At 30.3% G+C, this 20,245-nt stretch overlaps 2 protein-coding genes across 2 annotated transcripts in view; one reads left to right on the forward strand and one right to left on the reverse strand.

Annotated features, from left to right (window-relative positions):
• The window catches only part of LOC145313504 (prolyl 4-hydroxylase subunit alpha-1-like), a 28,642-nt gene extending 13,003 nt beyond the window's left edge, over nucleotides 1-15,639 (forward strand). The window contains exons 7-19 of the mRNA XM_080152941.1: nucleotides 1,422-1,538; nucleotides 1,912-1,950; nucleotides 5,951-6,072; nucleotides 6,754-6,838; nucleotides 7,550-7,624; nucleotides 8,488-8,583; nucleotides 9,257-9,366; nucleotides 9,697-9,769; nucleotides 10,181-10,255; nucleotides 10,716-10,784; nucleotides 11,113-11,189; nucleotides 11,493-11,572; nucleotides 13,813-15,639. Of these exons, the coding sequence (XP_080009067.1) occupies nucleotides 1,422-1,538; nucleotides 1,912-1,950; nucleotides 5,951-6,072; nucleotides 6,754-6,838; nucleotides 7,550-7,624; nucleotides 8,488-8,583; nucleotides 9,257-9,366; nucleotides 9,697-9,769; nucleotides 10,181-10,255; nucleotides 10,716-10,784; nucleotides 11,113-11,189; nucleotides 11,493-11,572; nucleotides 13,813-13,898 (1,104 nt within the window). The 3' untranslated portion in view covers nucleotides 13,899-15,639. The remainder of the gene's footprint in view (nucleotides 1-1,421; nucleotides 1,539-1,911; nucleotides 1,951-5,950; nucleotides 6,073-6,753; nucleotides 6,839-7,549; nucleotides 7,625-8,487; nucleotides 8,584-9,256; nucleotides 9,367-9,696; nucleotides 9,770-10,180; nucleotides 10,256-10,715; nucleotides 10,785-11,112; nucleotides 11,190-11,492; nucleotides 11,573-13,812) is intronic.
• A 1,012-nt stretch (nucleotides 15,640-16,651) lies between these two features.
• The window catches only part of LOC145313503 (mitogen-activated protein kinase kinase kinase 1-like), a 41,584-nt gene continuing 37,990 nt past the window's right edge, over nucleotides 16,652-20,245 (reverse strand). Inside the window, exons 26-28 of the mRNA XM_080152940.1 lie at nucleotides 17,826-17,918; nucleotides 17,217-17,398; nucleotides 16,652-16,912 (exon numbers count right to left, since the gene is read on the reverse strand). Coding sequence (XP_080009066.1) covers nucleotides 16,760-16,912; nucleotides 17,217-17,398; nucleotides 17,826-17,918 — 428 coding nt within the window. The 3' untranslated portion in view covers nucleotides 16,652-16,759. The remainder of the gene's footprint in view (nucleotides 16,913-17,216; nucleotides 17,399-17,825; nucleotides 17,919-20,245) is intronic.

Raw genomic sequence — 20,245 nt, forward strand, 5'->3', positions numbered from 1 at the left:
CAACATTTTAGAGAAAAAAATAATTTATGACTTTTCTTGCAAATTTTATGTCTTATCATTGTATATACAATACATGCATTTTATATTAAAACAGGGACCATAAAACTATATGAAGTAATTCACAAAAAGTTATTTAGATATGGAATAATTACGGCTTACATTTTTTCTATGGTCGCCTATTTATTTTTTTTAAATTGATTATATTCAACTCGTATGCTTTTATTATTTGGCCAATCATAAAAATACAGACAGAACATAATGTAGAAAAGCATGTTAAAACATATATGTAGAACAACATTTTAATTACATACGAAGATTTTAATACAAATATTTTTTTTATTTCCGCATTTTTGTTGGTCTCTTATTTACTCATCCATGGAGATGTTTTTTGTTCTATCAAAACATTAAAAATGTGATTTTGGTTAACAGCTGCATCATCTGCAGAATATAAGCTGTTTGTCTAACTGCTTAATTAAGCTTGAAATCCAAAGCCCAAGCCGCGAAAAACCACAGCTAATCATAGATGAAAAATAAAAAAAGCAACTTCAGTCAAGAATTTAACTATCTACTAAATAGGCTTTTTGACAATTCTTGATTATAAGTTGCAATAAAATAAATTTTCTTCTGGCCCCCGGGTAAAAGATTATTAAACATTTATTTAAAATTAATCCTCTTTTTTCAACCAAAAAATATTAAGCATTACAAGAACGCAAATGCACTTGAAAAAATATATTGTATAGATTTTTTATGGTTATTAATTATCAGTTTTATAACCCTTGTCAAAATTGCAACAATAATTAAACCAAATGGCAATTTATTAGTATTGAAGCTACTCTATAGTTAGGTTATGTCTGTCCAATCAATTAAATGGCAATGAACAACAATACACCAACTTCTTTGTTCTTCGCAATCACAACACACAAACACTAAGCTTTGATGTAACTTGATATACTTTGTTTTAACGTTACAATTACTAATTATTCAACATTTTGTACAACTTAACTGTTCGCGTTTTGATTAAATACGTTAGCTTCGAGCTTTGCTATTTAAAAACTTGTATTTTATGAAAAGATAATAAAGAATGCGTTATATAAATTGCAATTTATTAAAGATGATTATTTTACTAAATTATTTAACGGATAAATTGTAAATGGTAGTTATGGTGCATTATTTTGTGTCATACAATTTCAACCAATTAGACAACATTATAAAATCAACCAATACTTTGATTGCACGACATGTCTGCGAGTCTAAAATGTAAAGACAGTGGGTTACACCTCCATGACAGCCATGGCATTCCAACTAATCTAACTAATAATGTCATACTTGTGACATATGAAGTGAAGAATGAATTTGGTTTTTTACTGTTTACTTTCTAAATACTTCAATAATATACTAAGAAAAAATTTGTATTTATTTAGGATTGTTTGTTTATTGGGAAGCATTGCTTTAACGCGGGAATTTTGTCCCGCAGCATAGAATGGTTTGAAGAGGCATGGCATTTGGCGGGAGAAGAAAATAATTCTACAGTTTCACAGGTATGTTTCTTATCATTGTATTTTTTTATACTTTCAAGATCTTCTTTGATATATTTATTAGTCTCTTTGATATATTTAGAAGTCTCTATTGAAAAAGGCACAAAAAAGATCAATCAATTATGACTTCAATTACAAATGTGATCTTATGTTGTATGTGTGTAATTGAAGGTAAGGGATTTGATAATGAAAGATAATTTGATATCGGCCCCAACCTAGAATACAAGTACATTAATTTTCTATACATACATTTTAAATTTTATCTTTTCACAAAGCAATTATTGAAAAAAAATTACAGCTTTTAATATAACAACGCATTTTAGTTCTTCTTAATTCAAAATTCACAAATACTGTTTATCATAAAAATCTCTTTCAGGATCAAGTTCGCCAATTTTTAGATCATGCAGCAAAAGAGGTAATTTATTATTTTATTTTTGTAGGCATACTCGGATAAAATTGGTGGTAAGGTAGATTTTCATCATTTGAAATATCCCCTCCCCCCTGATTATGCATCGAAAATGATATATATTTTGTTTACAGAAATATAATTTTCGCCATACTTTTTGCACATTAACTTTTTCTCCAAATAAGGTGAAAGTATATATATGTACTAGCATATTTGTCCGTCATTGCCAGCAAGAGAATGACATTATACAGAAAAAGATATTTATTAATGTTCATAGATAAATCCAAGATAAAAATCAATATTTCTGCCAAAATTTCGTCCAAACCGCATCCGCTGGTAATTTTTTATATGTATCTAAATCTGCAATGCTATTTTTTTTTGACAATCAGTAGTCACAAAATTCAACTGATACACCATTTGCTAGACACTCTGCAACCGACACACCTCAACTGCCGAGCCCTTGTAAATAAAAGCAGGTTTATAGTCAAGTCAGAGAATATTTTTCTTCTAAATATCTTTCCCTATTATTATTATTTTACAGCAACCCTGCAAATTATAATTATCTGCACATTCGATGCTTATAACAACAAGGATGATTGTGTTCAAAACTTCTGCAAAAAGTTGCTTTCACGTTTTCATGTTTTTCTTTGAAAAGATTATCCATATGGTTTGTTCAATTTCGGAAAACATTAAGTCATATACAGTGGTTCTATGCCATTTTTTCTCTCTCATCCCTTAGAACATTTTGATGTTTTGAATTATAAATTGATTTTACCTTAAGTAAATTTTGATTTTATATGTTTTAAATTATCAATTGATTTTACCGTAAAATTATTTTTCTCCTTGTTTTTAGTAGCGAAGCTACTCTATAATTCACTTTGTCCGTCCGTCAGTCCGTCAGTCCGTCAGTCCGTCAGTCAGTCCGTAACGCTATGGGGGAAATGGGATTTACTCAGCTCCTATAAATGATAGAATGCTGAAATTTTTTGACAACATTCCCATCATTAAGGAGCACAATTGATTATAAAACATCATTTGCGGTCGGACCGATTTTTAGCAGGTTTTAGGCTATTTTTATATTCTTCACATTTTTCTCCATATCTTCAGTGTTTATGGTCCGATTTTCAAAATTTTTTCAGTTACAGATATCAAAATTAAATTTCCCGTCGTTTAAAGGAACAACCATGAAGGCCAGACTGCCTTTTTAGCAGGTTTTAGGCTATTTTTATATTTTTCACATTTTTCTCCATATCTTTAGTGTTTATGGTCCGATTTTCAAATTTTTTTCAGTTATAGATATCAAAATTAAATTTCCCGTCTTTTAAAGAAAACAATCTTGACGGCCAGACTGCCTCTTTAGCAGGTTTTAGGCTGTTTTTTTTATATATATAACATTTTTCTCCATATCTTCAGTGTTTATAGTCCGATTTTCAAAGTTTTTCAGTTGTAGATATCAAAATTAAATTTCCCGTCTTTTAAACAAAATAAGCATAACGGCCAGACTGCCTTTTTGGCAGGTTTTAGGCTATTTTTATATTTTTAACACTTTTTTCCATATCTTCAGTGTATATGGTCCGATTTTCCAAATTTTTTAAGTTCAGGATTTAAAAATTAATTTTTTTGTCGTTTTAATAAAACAACCATGACGGCCAGACTGCCTTTTATCAGGTTTTTGGCTATTTTATATGTTTTACATATTTCCCCATATCTTTGTTTATTTTGATGCAATTTTCAAACTTTTATGGGATATCAGTATCAAAATAATTTTTCCCATTATTATGAGCATCTTAAATATAATTTACTTTGACCATCGTCATCATGCAAAATAAAACAAGGTTTCATGTTTATTTTATTCAATAAATCTATTCTTGATTTTAGTAAAAACCTTTGAAATCTACCTATACGTATTCCCATCGACGATTTTTTGTGCTTCGCTACTTATGGATGTTGTCATCCTTGTTACTATTTATTATTCAATTTCCTTGAACGATATGGGTAATTATGGAGTAGCTTCGCTAAGTGGCTGAAATGCAAAGAATTATAATTCCCGCAAGTCATTTTCTTGAATGCATAGCTGAATAAGAAAACCACGGATGTTGGGAAAGAACAATCGATGATAATAGTTATTTCTCGCATCGTATTATAAACAGCTTTCCGCGGATATAGAATGTACAATTATAAGATTAAAACTAGTTTTTTTTAGCCCCGAGGTACTGAAGACACCGGCTTAAAAAACTGGTTTAATCTTATGATTGTACAATTTTATATTCGTAGAAAGCTGGATATAATACGATGCTAGACATATTTTTTTCGTATGGATGAGAACCGGTTCCTATTCACCGGATTCGAATGCATACGAGAAATTGAATTAATTCCTTCATTTTATATGCCTCTAGATGCTTCTAGGAGCTTGCTCTTATTGAATGTGGAAAGAATGGGCTGTAGATTAAAAGTTCTTTCCTTCCCTTCAGAAAATATAATTTAGATTTACTCATTTGTTATGATTAATAAATTCTACACAAACAAAGTAGTTAATTTACGTATTCGCGGACAACTATCTGTAACATCAAGAGTTAAATATAGCAAATATTCATATTCTTCGGATTCTTTATAATTTTTACCCTTTTTTTAACTTTTTTTAAAATTATTTTCATTTACACAAGACCCCCCAAAATGGCAGAATGAAAACATACAACTGTCGGAAAGTCAACCCTACGAAACATTGACAATATTAGTGGTGGCCACTGTTGGCTTAAGCGTGTGTGCTAAATAATCCACAATTATTGCAAAAATTTGGCAGAAAAATTGAATTATCGGTTATTTTATTATCTTAACCATCATATTTCAATACACCATCATATGGCCTTCAATTTAAATTTATTTTAATCATTTTAGTGCATTGCAAAGTTTTGTTATATTTTACAGCATATTAAGAAATTAAAGAAAATTTTTTATATAAAAGTGCGCTGTAATTTTTAACCTAAGATTGAGCCAACATAACCCTCCCCTTTTTATTTGATTTCTAAAATAATGTTTCTATTCCTGAGAAACTTAATTCAGTTTGTCATTTAAAAACATTCTTGAAAATAAAAGATTAATGCCAAAGGTCCAATGGTTGTTTACCAATTATTAGGTATTCTTATAGATTCAAGATAAACGCAAATGTCCTAAATTTTTTTTTAAAAGTGCAGTGTCACTAAAAAGACAATTTGAAGGTTGAAAGTTTTAATGTTCTATGTCTTTATAGTAAAAGTTTTTAGAAATATTTGGGAATGGGGAAATCAATCTAATCACTAATTCCCGATAAAAAAAAAACAATTAAATATTTGTTGTTTAATTTAACTATTTAAGAATTTAAGAATTTTTTGTGATATTAAATTCATATCACTGTTCACTCTAGTAGCGCAGCTACTATACAAAAAAATATGAAGTACATTGAACTGTTAATAAAGAAATAATCATACCAATACATTTAAAAACTATTGGAATTACTAAAAGTTATAAGTTCTTGTAGAATATGTAGGTTTTATTGGCTCTGTATTTTAAATGGAAGGATGAGTGGCGATAGATTTGGATTCGCCCCTAGCCTCTGGCGGAGGGTATTAAGGGTCAGCAAAATTAAGTAAAACGAGCCAAATAAAAATCAATTATCAAAAAAATCAAATATTAACTGTATATCGTCTTTTTACAAAATATTAAGAAAGTTATAAGGATAATATTTAACAAAAGGAGGAGGGGAGCAGAATGTTACATAATCCAAAGATATTTAAAATTAAAAAGCCAAAATACAGTGATAATATGACAAAAAGTAAAATATCTATTTTGTCGTTTTTTCAATTTTTTTTTACATTTCACAATGTGGCATAGTTAGGGTGATAAAACATTTTTGCGGGTCGTCGCCATCTAGGAACTTTTTGGCTTACCATATACATAATTCATTAACATTTAACATAGGCCTGTTTATTAATATTTGCCCCACTGTTCATTGATATTATTATTCTTGTTTTAGCACGATGAAAGAGTTGTGCGGGGAGAGAAAGGAGAATATTTATTTCCACGCCCAGTTTATGAAGAGGCCCCGCAGGAACAGAGAAATAAATTGTATTCTACTAGGAAATCTAAAGTAGTCAGGTATATAGCATGTCTTTGTATTACATCAGTTAGTAGGATCGTGTGGTACAGAACAGACTCTGAGGGGGCGGGGTGGAGTTGACCCACCACTTTCAACTTTAGTTTTAAAAGAAAACGAGAAAAAATATTCAGGGGAGTTGTTTCTAGTTAAAAACTTTTTCTAGCCCTTGAGGAAGCTTTACGGTAGATAGGAATCATATTGGTTCATCGGTTTGCGAATCTTTTTTTAAACACAATTAGACAACCGGTTACTTTTAAAGGACATTAATTAAGGCCTGTCCCTTTATTTATCACATCAATAAATTAGGTTTAGTGAGTTTTTTAAGAAATAAATTTCTAACTCACTTTAGTGTTTTTAAAGACCTTCAGAAATTTGGTCAAATTATACACTAGACTTTTATAAATAAAATTGGTATAAAATTGAACTTACTATAACTGTATTTTCCGCAAACAAAAGAGATTATTAAGAGTAATTATTTGAAATTTATCTTCGAAGAAGCTTTACAAATAACTCTCCTTAAGGAGTTACAACTATTCAATAATAATAAAATACTTTGGTTATGTTTTTTTTAAATAGTTAAGAAGCATTTTTACAACCTTTACTGATGAACGTATTAACAAACGCTCTAGTGAGGACAGAACTTTTTTCCTCATAACTCTAGTGTATAATATCAATTTTAGAAACCAGACTGACTTGGCAAAATTCGGAGGGGATGATGATTCTTTCAATTTTGCGGCTCTCTGCAGAGGAGAGGAACTGAGACAGGTAGGCAAACATTTCAATATATTGTTAAGTATGCATTGCTATTAAGAAAAACCTAACCTACCTTTTTAAACATACATTTTAGATATTTCAATCACTTGTAAGTTTCTAAAATTTAAAATAAGGGGGGGGGGTTAATGCAACAATCTCGTAATCAATGTATAAATGGCACTTAGAATTCGAATTTTGATCTAAAATTCTGCATGAGTAATCCTTGGTAGGTCCATTTTCCCTAAATCGAACAAAAAATTGGAAAAATAACGGCTAACAGCTGGCGGCTCAGCAGTTTAGCCATTTTTTGGGCTATTCAATGCAAATCACTACGAAACCTATCTCCACATAATACTATTTTCTGCTCCAAAATGTTTTCAAACGGTTCTAGCCGGTAGTTGCTGGTACTAGAAATCTGAAAATGTTGTTTTTGTATCATTTCACATGATTTAAAGCAAAAATATGTTTCAAAAAGTTGATTTCTACGTAATTTATGACAGATTTGCCCTTAAAATAGCCAAAAAACGGCTAAACGGCTGAGCCGTTAGCCGTTACTTTTTCAACGTTTTTGTTCGATTTAGGCAAAATAGACCTACCAAGGATTACTCATGCAGAATTTTAGATCAAAATTCGAATTTTAAGTGCCATTTATACATTGATTACGAGATGGTTGCATTAAACCCCCCCCCCCCCCACTTTTATGAACCTTTATTCTTTTTTTAGGATGCTGTTGTGAAGAATCTGAAATGTTCCTATACCCACAGAGATGAACCATTTCTATATCTTCAACCAGTCAAGGTATTAGAATTTTTAGACAGTGACTTTATAATATAATTTTTATGCCTTTATAATACTCGATAGCTATAGGCTAAAGGCATAAAAAATGTTACCTACTTCCGCTTTGTCAACCAATAGGTCAACATATTAACTTTAAAGATATGGTATTCATAATATTGGCATGCAACGAAAGGGTTGTATAAAAACAAGGATGACAACATCCATAAAAGCGAAGCACTAAAACGGTAGGACAAACGGACATTAACACTTGTATAGTGTCAGAACGGAATAATCATAATATAAATTTATAAGAGTCAAAGCAAAATTGTAAGTAAATTTGTTGAAAAACTGCTTGATTCAGGATAATGTTTATGGACATACTTACATTTTTAGAACTTGATTATAGAGTTGCTTCACTTATTACATTATACTTTGTCGTCCCAGAAATCAATATACCAAAAATGAGATCAATTTAAAAGAATCACCATGCAAAATTTGAAATCGATAGGACAATTCTAACATGCCTAAATTAACGAAAAAAGCTATACGTGACGGACGGACGGACGTACGGACGGGCCGACCCTTATTATAGAAAAGCTTCGCTTTTAAAAATATATCTAACTGTATACCTAACACAACACATATGGACCTATGTGTATCTCAAATAAGCCTTTCTTCCTGAAAGGCTAATAATATGATATTTATATTCTAGATGGAGGTTGTTCATAATTATCTAGAAATATTATTATTTTATGAAGTTATTACTAAACCATTATCATAATAATATTGATATTCTAGATGGAGGTTGTTCATGATTATCCAGAAATGTTATTATTTCATAAAATTGTTACTGAACCATTGTGATAATGATATTAATATTTTAGATGGAGGTTGTTCATGATTATCCAGAAATATTATTATTCCATGAAATTGTTACTGAACCAGAATTGGAAGAAATTAAAACCCAAGCTAAACCTTATGTAAGTATCAGTGTTTTGATAGTTATTTATCGCAACGTAATATAGTCACCTTTCCACGGATATCAAAATCAAAACTGGTTTTAATTTTATGATTTATATTTTAATATTCGTGGAAGTGTGTTTAATACAATGCAATACATAATTTGTCAGTATGGCTGAGAACCGGTACTAACCCAGTGTATATCAATCGGTTTCAAAGCCACACTAGAAAACAAATTACTATGGTATACAGAAATTCTACCACAATATATTATTTTGTCGGAAATTTACGTCAACATTATGACCAAAATTATGCATTAAAAGTTACTAGGATCAGAATATTTAAAATATAGAACCTGCATGAAAGCTTCACCAAAAAGAACGGGAATAGTTCCTTTCGTGGTAACGCCCCTTAAAGGGCGATTCGTCGTATTTTTTTGGCTTTTGATAGGTTATTTTAGATTAGGTTAGGTTATATTGGGTTAGGTGATTGCCCCACAGGGTTAGGCATTTGGCCCGCAGTAGGAGAAAAGCTACTGTGAAAAAAAACGAAGAAACGCCCATTAAGGAGCGTTGCCACGAAGGGGACTATACCCGAAGAAACAAGTCTATCTAAATAGATATTTAGTGGTTGACAGACAGACATAAATGTAGAATTTTTACCCTTTTAAACAAAAGTATAATTTTTTTACAGTTGACAAGATCTCAAGTGATGGGCGGCCACAGGGGTGGAAACGAGGTATCCTCAACAAGGACGAGTAAAACTGGATGGCTGGATGATGCGGAGCATAAAGTTGTACAAAAGTAAGCATTTATTTGTTTCTTTTGCTTGATAGAGCTTTTATTGTATGTTTTACATGATTAAATTGAAGAACTGCTCTGCTAAATAATTCTATTTTTACTTATGACTTTTTAGTTTATCGCAGATGATTGTATAGAAATTGCTTAATTTTAATTTGATAATGTTGTAAAACTTTTTTTATGATAATATTTTCATTTTAGTTTTGTCTTTTTTGATTAAAGTACCTATAATATCTACCCTTTCTAGATAAAGTTATTGTTTCCCATCAATATCATCCTCTATTTAAAGTAAATTATTTCTAAAAAGCTGTTTACTTTCATATTTTAATTTAGGTTAGGGAAAAGAATTGCCATGGTAACAAAATTGAATACAGATACAGGCAAAGATGATGCTGAACTATTACAGGTTTATTTCATTCTGTTTTTTACTATATTTCACCATAATATCGTAATTACTTCTGATCAAGATTTTTTACGGAGGTTTTCCATGATATCAGCAAAGCATTTGATATACTTATCCTTTTATGTAGCTTTTTCAGTAGCTTTTGATAAGTTATTTTAGGTTAGGTTAGGAAAATGTTAATGATTGCCATGTAGGGTTAGAAATTTGGCCCCGCAGAGTTAGAGCCTCCCGCAGGGGCTATCAATAGAGAAATGTTACTATGAATATACGACAAAACCCCCTACTTCGTTTTCTTTCCACGATGATGTTTTATAATTTAATTCAGTGTTTTCTTAACCTATAAACCTTGAATCAAGTTTTATTGTTAAAAATGTAAATCTTAATTTTAACTTTTAAAAACTTATATTACTTTAGGTTGCTAATTATATGAATGGAGGTCATTACAGTCCACATTTTGATTATGTTATGAAGGATAAAGACCCAGATTATGTAAGTTTTTTACATTTTACTAATTCATTTATTTGTCAGTATTCTAATGCATTTTTATTTGTTCGCTGTTTAATTGTTTGTGGGGCGGGTAGCTGGTTCAACGATTTTTCATTGAAGGGGAGTTTGTTTCTGAAGGGGTAAGACAATGACCGAAAAAATAGATGTACATTGTACATCCACATTCCACAATGCTGATTCACATAATTACCCAATCTGTAGTTTACAATTAGTGGTTGAAACGTTTTAACACTCATTAATGAATTAACCAACCAATAAAAATTCAATATATTCCCCAAAGTTATCATAAACGTTGGGGACTAGTTTAATAAACAACCCAATATCCCCTTCCTCCCTGACTTGTTATGGAGATTCTAACGAAAGGACAGAGAGACACCTTACCTCCTTTAGTTGAGTATACCTACTCAGTAAAGTTTTTTTTAAATATGTTAAAATGTTTCAGATGATATATTCACCAAACAATATATTTATTGGAGACAGAATAGCAACATGGATGTTTTATTTATCAAAGGTAAGTTACTTGTGCTTGGAGGGGCCAAGGGGGTGAAGGGGTGATGTTAACTAGTTGTTCGTGTAAAAGTTAATGGATAAAAAATATTTTTATATATTAGATTTTTTAGCACTTTTTGGCGGCTGAAGGACACGTGAAAACCTACAAATTAAATCATTGTTAGGAAATTTGTAAAAAAAGTGAATTTTCAAATGTATTAAACAATATGAAATATACCTTTAATTTTTTTTAATTGAAGTGTCGAAAGAAGCTGTCTTTAAAGCTCCTTGAAAATATATGTAAAGGACCTCTTTAAGAGAATGGAAATAAATTCTAAATATTTGCTTAGGTTGGAGAGGGTGGAAGAACAGTATTCCCAAGAATAGGGGCTGGTATACAACCTACACTTGGCTCTGCAGTTTTTTGGTAAGTATCAGAGGAAAGTCAAACAATTACGCCTATAGGCTTTGTTCTTTTTAGCTTGTCAAATGAAATTTTAGTTCTTTTAGACAGATTTGTTAAATTGAATTAAAAAATTATTACTTATAATGAGAAAGCAAATTTTAGTAAAATTATTTACTATCTTTAAAAAGATTTTCCTTTAATTTTTTTCAGAATACATGCACAAGAAAAATATAGTATACCCAACCTTTTTGTTACAAATGAAAATAGTTGGTACTTAACCTTGCATAGCAAAATTAGTTGTAATATTATACTGTTTAAATTCAGGTACAATCTGCTACCAGACGGATCTCCAGACAGGCTGACCCTTCACGGAGCTTGCCCTGTACTCTATGGAACCAAATGGGGTAAGATGTTATCATAATGAGAAGTGTTATAAAAAGTAGTAAGGTTGTTATTTTCTGTCTGTTAATATCTCAATAATCAGTTGATTTTTCCGTTTTGAGGAAGCTTTTATAGATGTCTGAAGATGGTTTTAGGCTATTTTTCTTTCAAAATCTTCTTCATCGAATTCAGAACCGCAGCCGCTAGTAGCGAGATAAAAGTATTAGTTCTGTCTAATGTAAATGTCATAAAAAATATTAAACCAATTGGACCTAGATATGATGGAATGCTAATAAGTTATTTGAAGGGTGAACATTGTTTAAGCTTTTATAGGAAAACAAGTTAGACTTAAGATTTGACTATGTTTCAACCCTTTTTAAGTGCAAAAATTTTTAAAATTTAAGTTTGTTTTTGACAAAGAAAAATGATCTGTATGTAAGTAACAATGTCAGTATTGTGGCATGTTTGAAAAACTTTATGATCTGTGACCAACTTTGATGCTTTGCTTAAATTAGGACAATTATTAGACAATTTAATTCAAGCAGTAACAAGATTAAATTAGGTTTACAGGTTCTCAATAAAAAAAAGAATTTCAATGTTTTGTCCCGTTATATTAAATTTGTATAATAGATTGGGTGCCAAATTCTGAAGTGTTTTATTGATGATTTTTCCTTATTCTTGAATAAGAGTCATGAATCATTTAACAATTTTAATCTTATGATTGCTCAACTGTTGAAATAAATGTTCTTGTTCTTTTTCAAATATCCTTCAATTTTAACAATTAAGAAATCAACAAATAGAAAATTTAAGCTTAGAAGTTAATTTAGATATATGAGCCGTAACAAGGTCATGCATTTTTAAGTTTAATAACAGCAAAACAAAAAATTTAATAATTTGTAATCTGAAACTTACACAATATGCATCTAGTTTTCTTTCAATATAGGTCATCCTTTATAAGGGTACTGCAGCCCTTAAGATATTATCTAACACTTCTTACTAAAAGCCAAGCTTTTCTATAATTAGGGTCGGAACGTCCGTCTGTGACGGATAATTATTTTCATTAAATTAGGCATATTATTTTGATATTCTTCTTGATATCCAACTTGGCATGTACAGTTCATTTCTCTAACAGTAAGGCCTACAATTTAAAATGTAATTTTGGGGGGGGGGGTAAATACCCCCCCCAAAATAGAAAATCTCTAACAAAAAAAAATTTTTTCGCGCTTCGCGCGCATTTTTAATACTAAATTTTTTATAAAATTTAAATTACCCCCCCAGAAATTTTACCCCGGGGGTAAATTTTGGTGACGGATAATTATTTTCATTAAATTAGGCATATTATTTTAATATTCTTCTTGATATCCAACTTGGCATGTACAGTTCATTTCTCTAACAGTAAGGCCTACAATTTAAAATGTAATTTTGGGGGGGGTAAACAAATTTTACCCCTGCCAACAGATTTCATGGGGGGTAATTACCCCCCCCCCCAAGCAAATTTTACCCCCGGGGTAAAAATTTTTTTTTGGGGGGGGGAAATTTTCGGCGCGCTTCGCGCGCCATTTTACCCCCTCCAAAACCGAATTACCCCCCCCCAAAATAAAAACTTGGACGCCCCTGTTCCAACTGATTCATTGAACGTAACTTTTCTGGATGTTATCATCCTTGTTTTATCAGACTGCATGGTGTTTATAAATTGTATTTCTTACGGTTTCTAATTTGTGATAAATGATGTTAACACGCATCTGTGTAATATTTTGATGGAAGTCATTAATTTTAAAATTTATCATAATTATTTCAGTCTACATTTAAAAACTCTTTTGAAAAAATATGTTACGTAAAAATGTCTTCAGACAAAAAGAACATAGTACAAGAGTGGTTCTAAAGAGAAAACCTTTACCTAAAGCAAAGTAAAATTAAATGACCTCATCAATGAAAAGTAAAAAAAGTAGTAAAAGTTCTTATGACTGAAGCTCAAGCTTTTTATAACCATTTAACCGATTGATGGTTTTAGGCTATTTCTTGAAAATTAGTCTTAGTTATAGGCTTACTTTTGCCCCCTCTCTACCCTTAACAATAAAGAGCCTCTTGTCGCTGGGGCATAAATGCTTGTAATTATATTGTAGATCATGTAGAATTATTTTTATCATATCAACATAAATATTAAGTATGTTTTTAAGTACTATTAGTATTATGGCAAATGTTAGAATATCGATTAAAAGTTAATAATTCATTTTAATTATGATTTAATTTTTTTTTATTTCAGTTGCAAATAAATGGATTCGTGAAGGTTCTCAAATGTTCAAGAAACCCTGCCTACTCAAACCACAAGCTAAACAAAGAAGCCAATAGAAAGTTTTGATTTTGTAAAAAAGGATATATTTATAGTAATATTTAGAATTTGATATAGTTACTTAAACAAAAGACAGGTTCCCAATCTATAAGATAACTGTTTAACGTAAATGTTAGAAAAAATGAGTACTTATAAACGATGTATGTATGTATGTACGTAGGGGGAGTGCTAACACCTTAGAGTTAGAGTTTATGTGTCTTCACTTAAATTAAAAGTAGCTTATTATAACTTTGTATTTACACGGGGAGGACGAACCCCAAACTGTCCCAGTTTTGAGCAAGACAATTCCAGTTATGTCATATACGTTTCGGGAAAGAAAAAGGGAAGGGGGGAAGAAATTATCTTCAAAAGAGATGGAAGAAAAGGGAAGAGATTTTCTTCCCCCCTTCCCTTTTTATATGACGTCACAGGAATCGTCTTGCGCAAAACTGGGACAGTTTGGGGTTCGTCCGGGGAAGTAATAAGACCAACCACCCTCCATTCCTCATCAAAGACAAAAGACATTGGACTATATAAAACTTTATGGAAAAAAAACCTTAATCCTCCCTTTTATTATTAATTAACTAGCGGCTTCGCCCTTCTGTGCCTGTGCTTTTCCCCAAGAGGTGATCAAAAAAAATTAAGGTGAAATCTCCTGCAAAAAAAAGGACCAAGGAAATCTTCTGCAATAAAAAAAAATGGGGGTGCGAATTTTTTTGTCTTTAGGGGGGGGGATTGGGTTTGTCCCATCCCCCAAAAAAATAGCTTAAAACCATCACAGGACCAGTAGGTATAATCCCTGAAAAGTAGAGCCCAATCGGTTCTGCAGTTACTGAGATCTTAAGCTTCAGACGGACAGACATCAAGCTACTTTGTATTATAGATTACCTAGAAAATTTCATGGAAAATTTTAAAGCTTAAATTATAGAAATACGTATTATCTATATCTGTGATAATTAAAAATTTAACTGTTTATACCATCTACAAATTTAATTAATAAACAATTATTAAATGAAATTTGATTTTTATTTTAAAAATGGCGATTACAATTCTAAATTTTTACATTTTAAAAAAAAGCTTAATAAAAAAGATAAAAGATTAATGCTCAAATTAAGTTTATGGCACTTGGTTTATTTTTTTAGATTAGTGTTAGAAAATAAATAGATAATCAAAAGCTTAAAATTGAGATCAAAGGTCAAATAAAACAAAAAAGGTAAAACAATAAAAATATTTTTTCTGTAAGAATTTTTGTTTAACTGCAAAATACGGATTTTTAAAATAACAACTTTAACTATATTATACATTATACAATATTAGCATAAATAGTAGATACATGATAATACATAATTATTGTATAAAAGTTACATTAATGTTATTATTTCTGAAAATTCAACAGTCTTTAAAGTTCTCACAGAGTGATATGAAAAATATTTTATTTAAAAACCCGAGAAAAATTGCATTGAATTAATTTTTTAAAATATTAAAAATGATGCATATGAAAAATGTGATTTTTAAAAAAAATATTCGGGTGATTGTTTTAACGCGGACGGCAGATTATATTTTGATTACTTTATAAGCACTTAAGTTTACATACTATAAATAATGTATATAATATACACATTTTAATAACATAATATGTATCCATCAACAAAAATTTAATTTTGACTACCCGTATACCCTGATTTACATATCTTTTAGATAGTCTTAAGCTCTAATTTATAAATTTCTAAAGTTATAGTGGTAAGATTTTCTGGAAAAAGTTTATCGGAGTAAAAAAAACTAAGATTGTTTTGTTAAGTACTTTGTTGAAGTTTAATGTACTTCAAATCAACCAATTATTTTCAGCACCATTAAGAAACCCATAATATAGAATATAATCAATGCTTAGATGGATACAATTACTAAATATTACTACATAATTATAATATTTACAGTATACAGGGTGTAATGGTAAAAATGTAAATTGTAAAATCATCAAAAATAGGATGAGCAATCTTTATTCTAATAACAACAAAGAATAATTGAGAGAAACAGCGTAAAATGCCTCCACAAAAATGACGTTATACAATAAAAATGACCAAAGAGAGGCCCGTATAAATTTTACCATTGGTCAATTACAATGTATACTGGCCTCTCATTGGTCAATTTTATTGTATGGCGTCATTTTTTGGTGGCACTGTACGCTGTCTCTAATTGAAACATTATGATAAATATAACTAAATTGCTCATTTTTGACAACAGAAAAATTCAAGGCTGGTAAGGTAAATGTAAAAAATCTCTCAAACAAAAAACCTCACAAAATGAGATAGAGAGATAAGTAAAAACTATATCTTATAATCAAATCATTTAAACTATAGCAACAGAGTAGAATTATAATCGTTTTAATCCAAGAATGTAAAAATAGAGAAAATTTGATAATTCAAACGTTACAAAAGTTGCTTTTATGAGACTGTAGCTCGTCTCAATAATTTGATTTGAATATTGCTTATAGTTTATAATTATTTACAGAGTTGTATATTGTACAGCTAAATATGTACAGTGCACAACATCTAACATTAGGACGTTCAAAAAAAACTTGACAATTTAAAACTTCTGAATTATTATCAAAAATATTGAATTGTTAGCAAGTTAAAGTTTGAAAGCTCTAGATGTCCACTTATTAAAACTATCCTTACATTACTGTACAGCTTTTTTTAACGGACAAGTAAAATTTTTAGATACAGAGATGCAAAAAAAGCACAACTTATATTTTCCTTAAACTATTGTTTTTAAAAAATTTCCGCCTGTAATCAAAAAATAGTTTTTGCATAAGGATTTATTTAATAATTAGTTTATTGGGGATTTTTTTTTAAAAGGGAAACAATTTTTAAGGCACTGAACTTTAATCCATCGACTGGTTAAGCAATGGATGTAAAAGTAAATCTATAGAGGTTGGTCTGTTAGCTCCATCTATCTCCAAACATCTCAAGGTTATTTGTTTGAGGTCAGGTGATAAGTTTTCTGGGATACTGGGCGGCTCTTTGGAGCACGCAATCTAAAATATATATAATCAATAGGTAGTATTTTTTTCCTTCATTTTTTTTCTCATGATCAAATTACTAAATCTAGCAATTACCAAAAATTTTTAACACAATTAAAGTAAGGCTATTTGTCATGCATAGTCAAAATTAGTAGCGTGCACAGCAATTCACCAGGGGGGGGGGGGGAGTGTGTGAAACATTAAGAAGTTAAAAAAAAGAGGAAGACAGGCCTTCCCAATTTCAAATTTAAGGGGGGATATTGGCAACATGTTGACTGTCATATTACAAAGAAAATAACAATATAATAACAAAGCTTACCATAAATATAAGCGTGAGATGATTAGAAATATCCGCCGCACCCCAGGGAGGCTTCCCTGTCGCCATCTCTATAACTGTACAACCCAAAGACCAGATATCACAAGCCCTACCATACGAGTCTCCTCTCAGCACTTCTGGTGCCATGAAGGCAATGGTCCCTTGGAGGTCTCCTTTAAACTGGCCTGAAAAAATTATTTGTTATTTTAACCCTTATAGCAAAAGTATTGATAGAAAGGAGCAAACTAAGACACCGGGATATAATATAAGAGTCTACTAAAAAGACTTTTGGTGCCATGGAAGTATATTTCATATAAAATAAGCAAACTTCCCTTTTCTCAAGAGAATTAATTAAGATACAAAAGGTTGGTTTTCTACACCATGAATTGGATATTAGCATCAGCAGTCGTTTAACTTGTCTAAAACCTTGAATATTGTGATACTAAAATAACAATACCCCCATCCACCCCCTTTACCAAATCCTCTCTCCTCGTACTAGTTGAATAAACTGACCAATAAATGAGGTCCATATTTGCAACCTAAATTAACGACAAATTTTCCCCTATCAATATATCCACGTATTATATATATCCATCCATTTATAACTCCTACCTTGAATAGTATTATTGGCAATCATTCTGGCAGCAGCTCCGAAATCCGCAATTCTGAGATTGTGGCCAGACGTATCTACCAGCAAATTGGCTCCTGTAATAAAGTAGACATGTACTTAGTAAGAGCGATAGTCTACACAACTAAGTTAAGTTGGTAATTACGCTACTATAAAAAAAACTTATTTGCTTTTCAAGGTCCTGTTATAATTTTGTGTTAATATGAAGTTTTTGCGGAATTTTTGGTTTTGATGTGAGCTACAACACAACTATACAATTAAAATCGTCTTTATGAATGTCTTTTTGTCATACTCTCAAATGAAAAAAAATCTTTAATTTAAGTCAGAAATTAATCTTCTTTTTTTTTCAAAATATAACACTATTTGATATAACCAGTTGCTTCTCCCATAGTCTCCATGAAGGTCTTGGTCAGTGTAATAGCCTAAAACCATCCAAGACATTTATATACCTTTCTTGAAAAGAACAAACAATTCAGATCAATATTTTCCGAGATCTTTAGCTTCAGATAAACAAACCTTACCACTTTATAATATAGGATTTTTTTAGTTATCCTATCAAAGTTGTTCAAAGTTGATTTTTCTAATACCAATGGAATTTATGCTTTCGTATATCAAGAAATAAATTAGGTAAGTAAGTGTCTACTGGCATTCAAGTTACACTTATTTTTTAAAAGCCCTGATTGTAAAATATGGGGAATTTTTAAGGAGAAATTGAGAGTGGGAAAAAAGCTATTTAATGCCTTGTGTCTTGAATAAACAAATATTTGACTCTACACACTTAAAACACTCAATATACAAGCACTGTAAAAAAGATATTTCAACTATAAAAATTTCATTAAACAGTTAAAGGAAACCTTCACCATACTGAAAATTTTTATGATTCTCTTTAAGTTTAAAATTTAAAAATTTCTAGACTTTCTTATTGGATCTAAAGTTCATATTTAAAAGTGTATGAGAAACTTTATATTTGAGTATGGATTTTTACAGTGTATAGACATATTAAACATACATACAAATATATATGTATAGGTTCTCATTCATTCAATAATACAAACTATATTTGAAGCGAAGCTTTCTACAATTAGGACATGAGAGTAGGACGTGAACAAGTCATAGATAACTTTGGACTAATTTTAACATAGAATAGTCAGTGTATATGTTCAATTAAAAACTTTTTTGTCAACATTTCTGGTTATTTAAGCTTCGCTCTATGGATGTCTTCATCTTAAGTTTGGCTTAACAGATGTCGATTTCTTAGAAATATGCATAAGAGTTCTTTTTATTTCAAGATATAGAGATTGTTAATTAAAATTCTATTCAGGCATTGGAAAGGATTGTATATCTAATAGGTAAACATTACCATTATATGAATCAGACTTCTGGTTATAGTATAAGATTATTAAGTAGATGTTTATCTTGGAGTTTTGGAATAAAGCATATTACCCCCCTTAAACATTTAAAAATCCTGTCATCCCTCCATGGTTACCATTTCAGTAAAATTAGTTAAAAAAGATGATTGTAGCTTAATATGTAATTAATAAATAGTTATGCCTAAATAGTGGATAAATATGTGTATCTGTATTGGAATGTATAAATAAAAGAAATGATTATAAATTCTGGGCCTTTCCCCTGTGATACAAACTTTATATGCAATCCTTTTTTTGTGTTAAGAGGCTGAATTAAATCCTCCATCGATGCATTAGTACACTAATTTTCTTCAAAAAAGAATTGATCAATAAAGGCATGAAATGTTTTAAACGAAATGAAAAGCTTAATTTTATCATATTATTTCGACGTAAACATCAGGAAATGTAGATTTTATAACAACATTTCGATATATCACGACTTTTTTGTTATTTTGAGTAACTCATATTTCTATCCTCTTTGGGGTCTAGGGGAATAACATTGAAGGGCTCACAAATTAAAGTAAGGTTTTAATGATCAAGAATTTATTTTTTGTGGGGGGGGGGGGGGGGAGAGAAAGGTGTAGTTGCGACCCATTTAAAAGAACCGAGATTTTAGGGCCTTGTTAAAATAAATATCCTTTCCATGCAAATTTGTCTCTAAATACAACGCAAGGAACAAATATTATACAAAAATATTTCAGATTAATAAAATTAGTAAACTTTTATTTTCTTCTATACTTGAATATTCATTTCTAAGATAATCTCTTACTGAAAAGTGAAAATAAAACTTTCCTCTAACTAAAATCAATCCACAAACAAACTTTATAGAAAATAAAAATTTTGAAGGTTAGTCTTGGTAGACACCGGATATATAAAGCCCTTAGGGGTTAGAGATACATGCATGACTAAAAATAACTTTTTAGGTAAAAAAAATGAATGAAACAGGAGGGATGGGTATCTCTTCTTATCGATTCATTTTTTTAAAATTTTAAAGTATT

Source organism: Acartia tonsa, chromosome 3, assembly GCF_053477335.1.
Source record: "Acartia tonsa isolate MP-2025a chromosome 3, ASM5347733v1, whole genome shotgun sequence".
Taxonomy (NCBI): Eukaryota; Metazoa; Arthropoda; class Copepoda; order Calanoida; family Acartiidae; genus Acartia; species Acartia tonsa.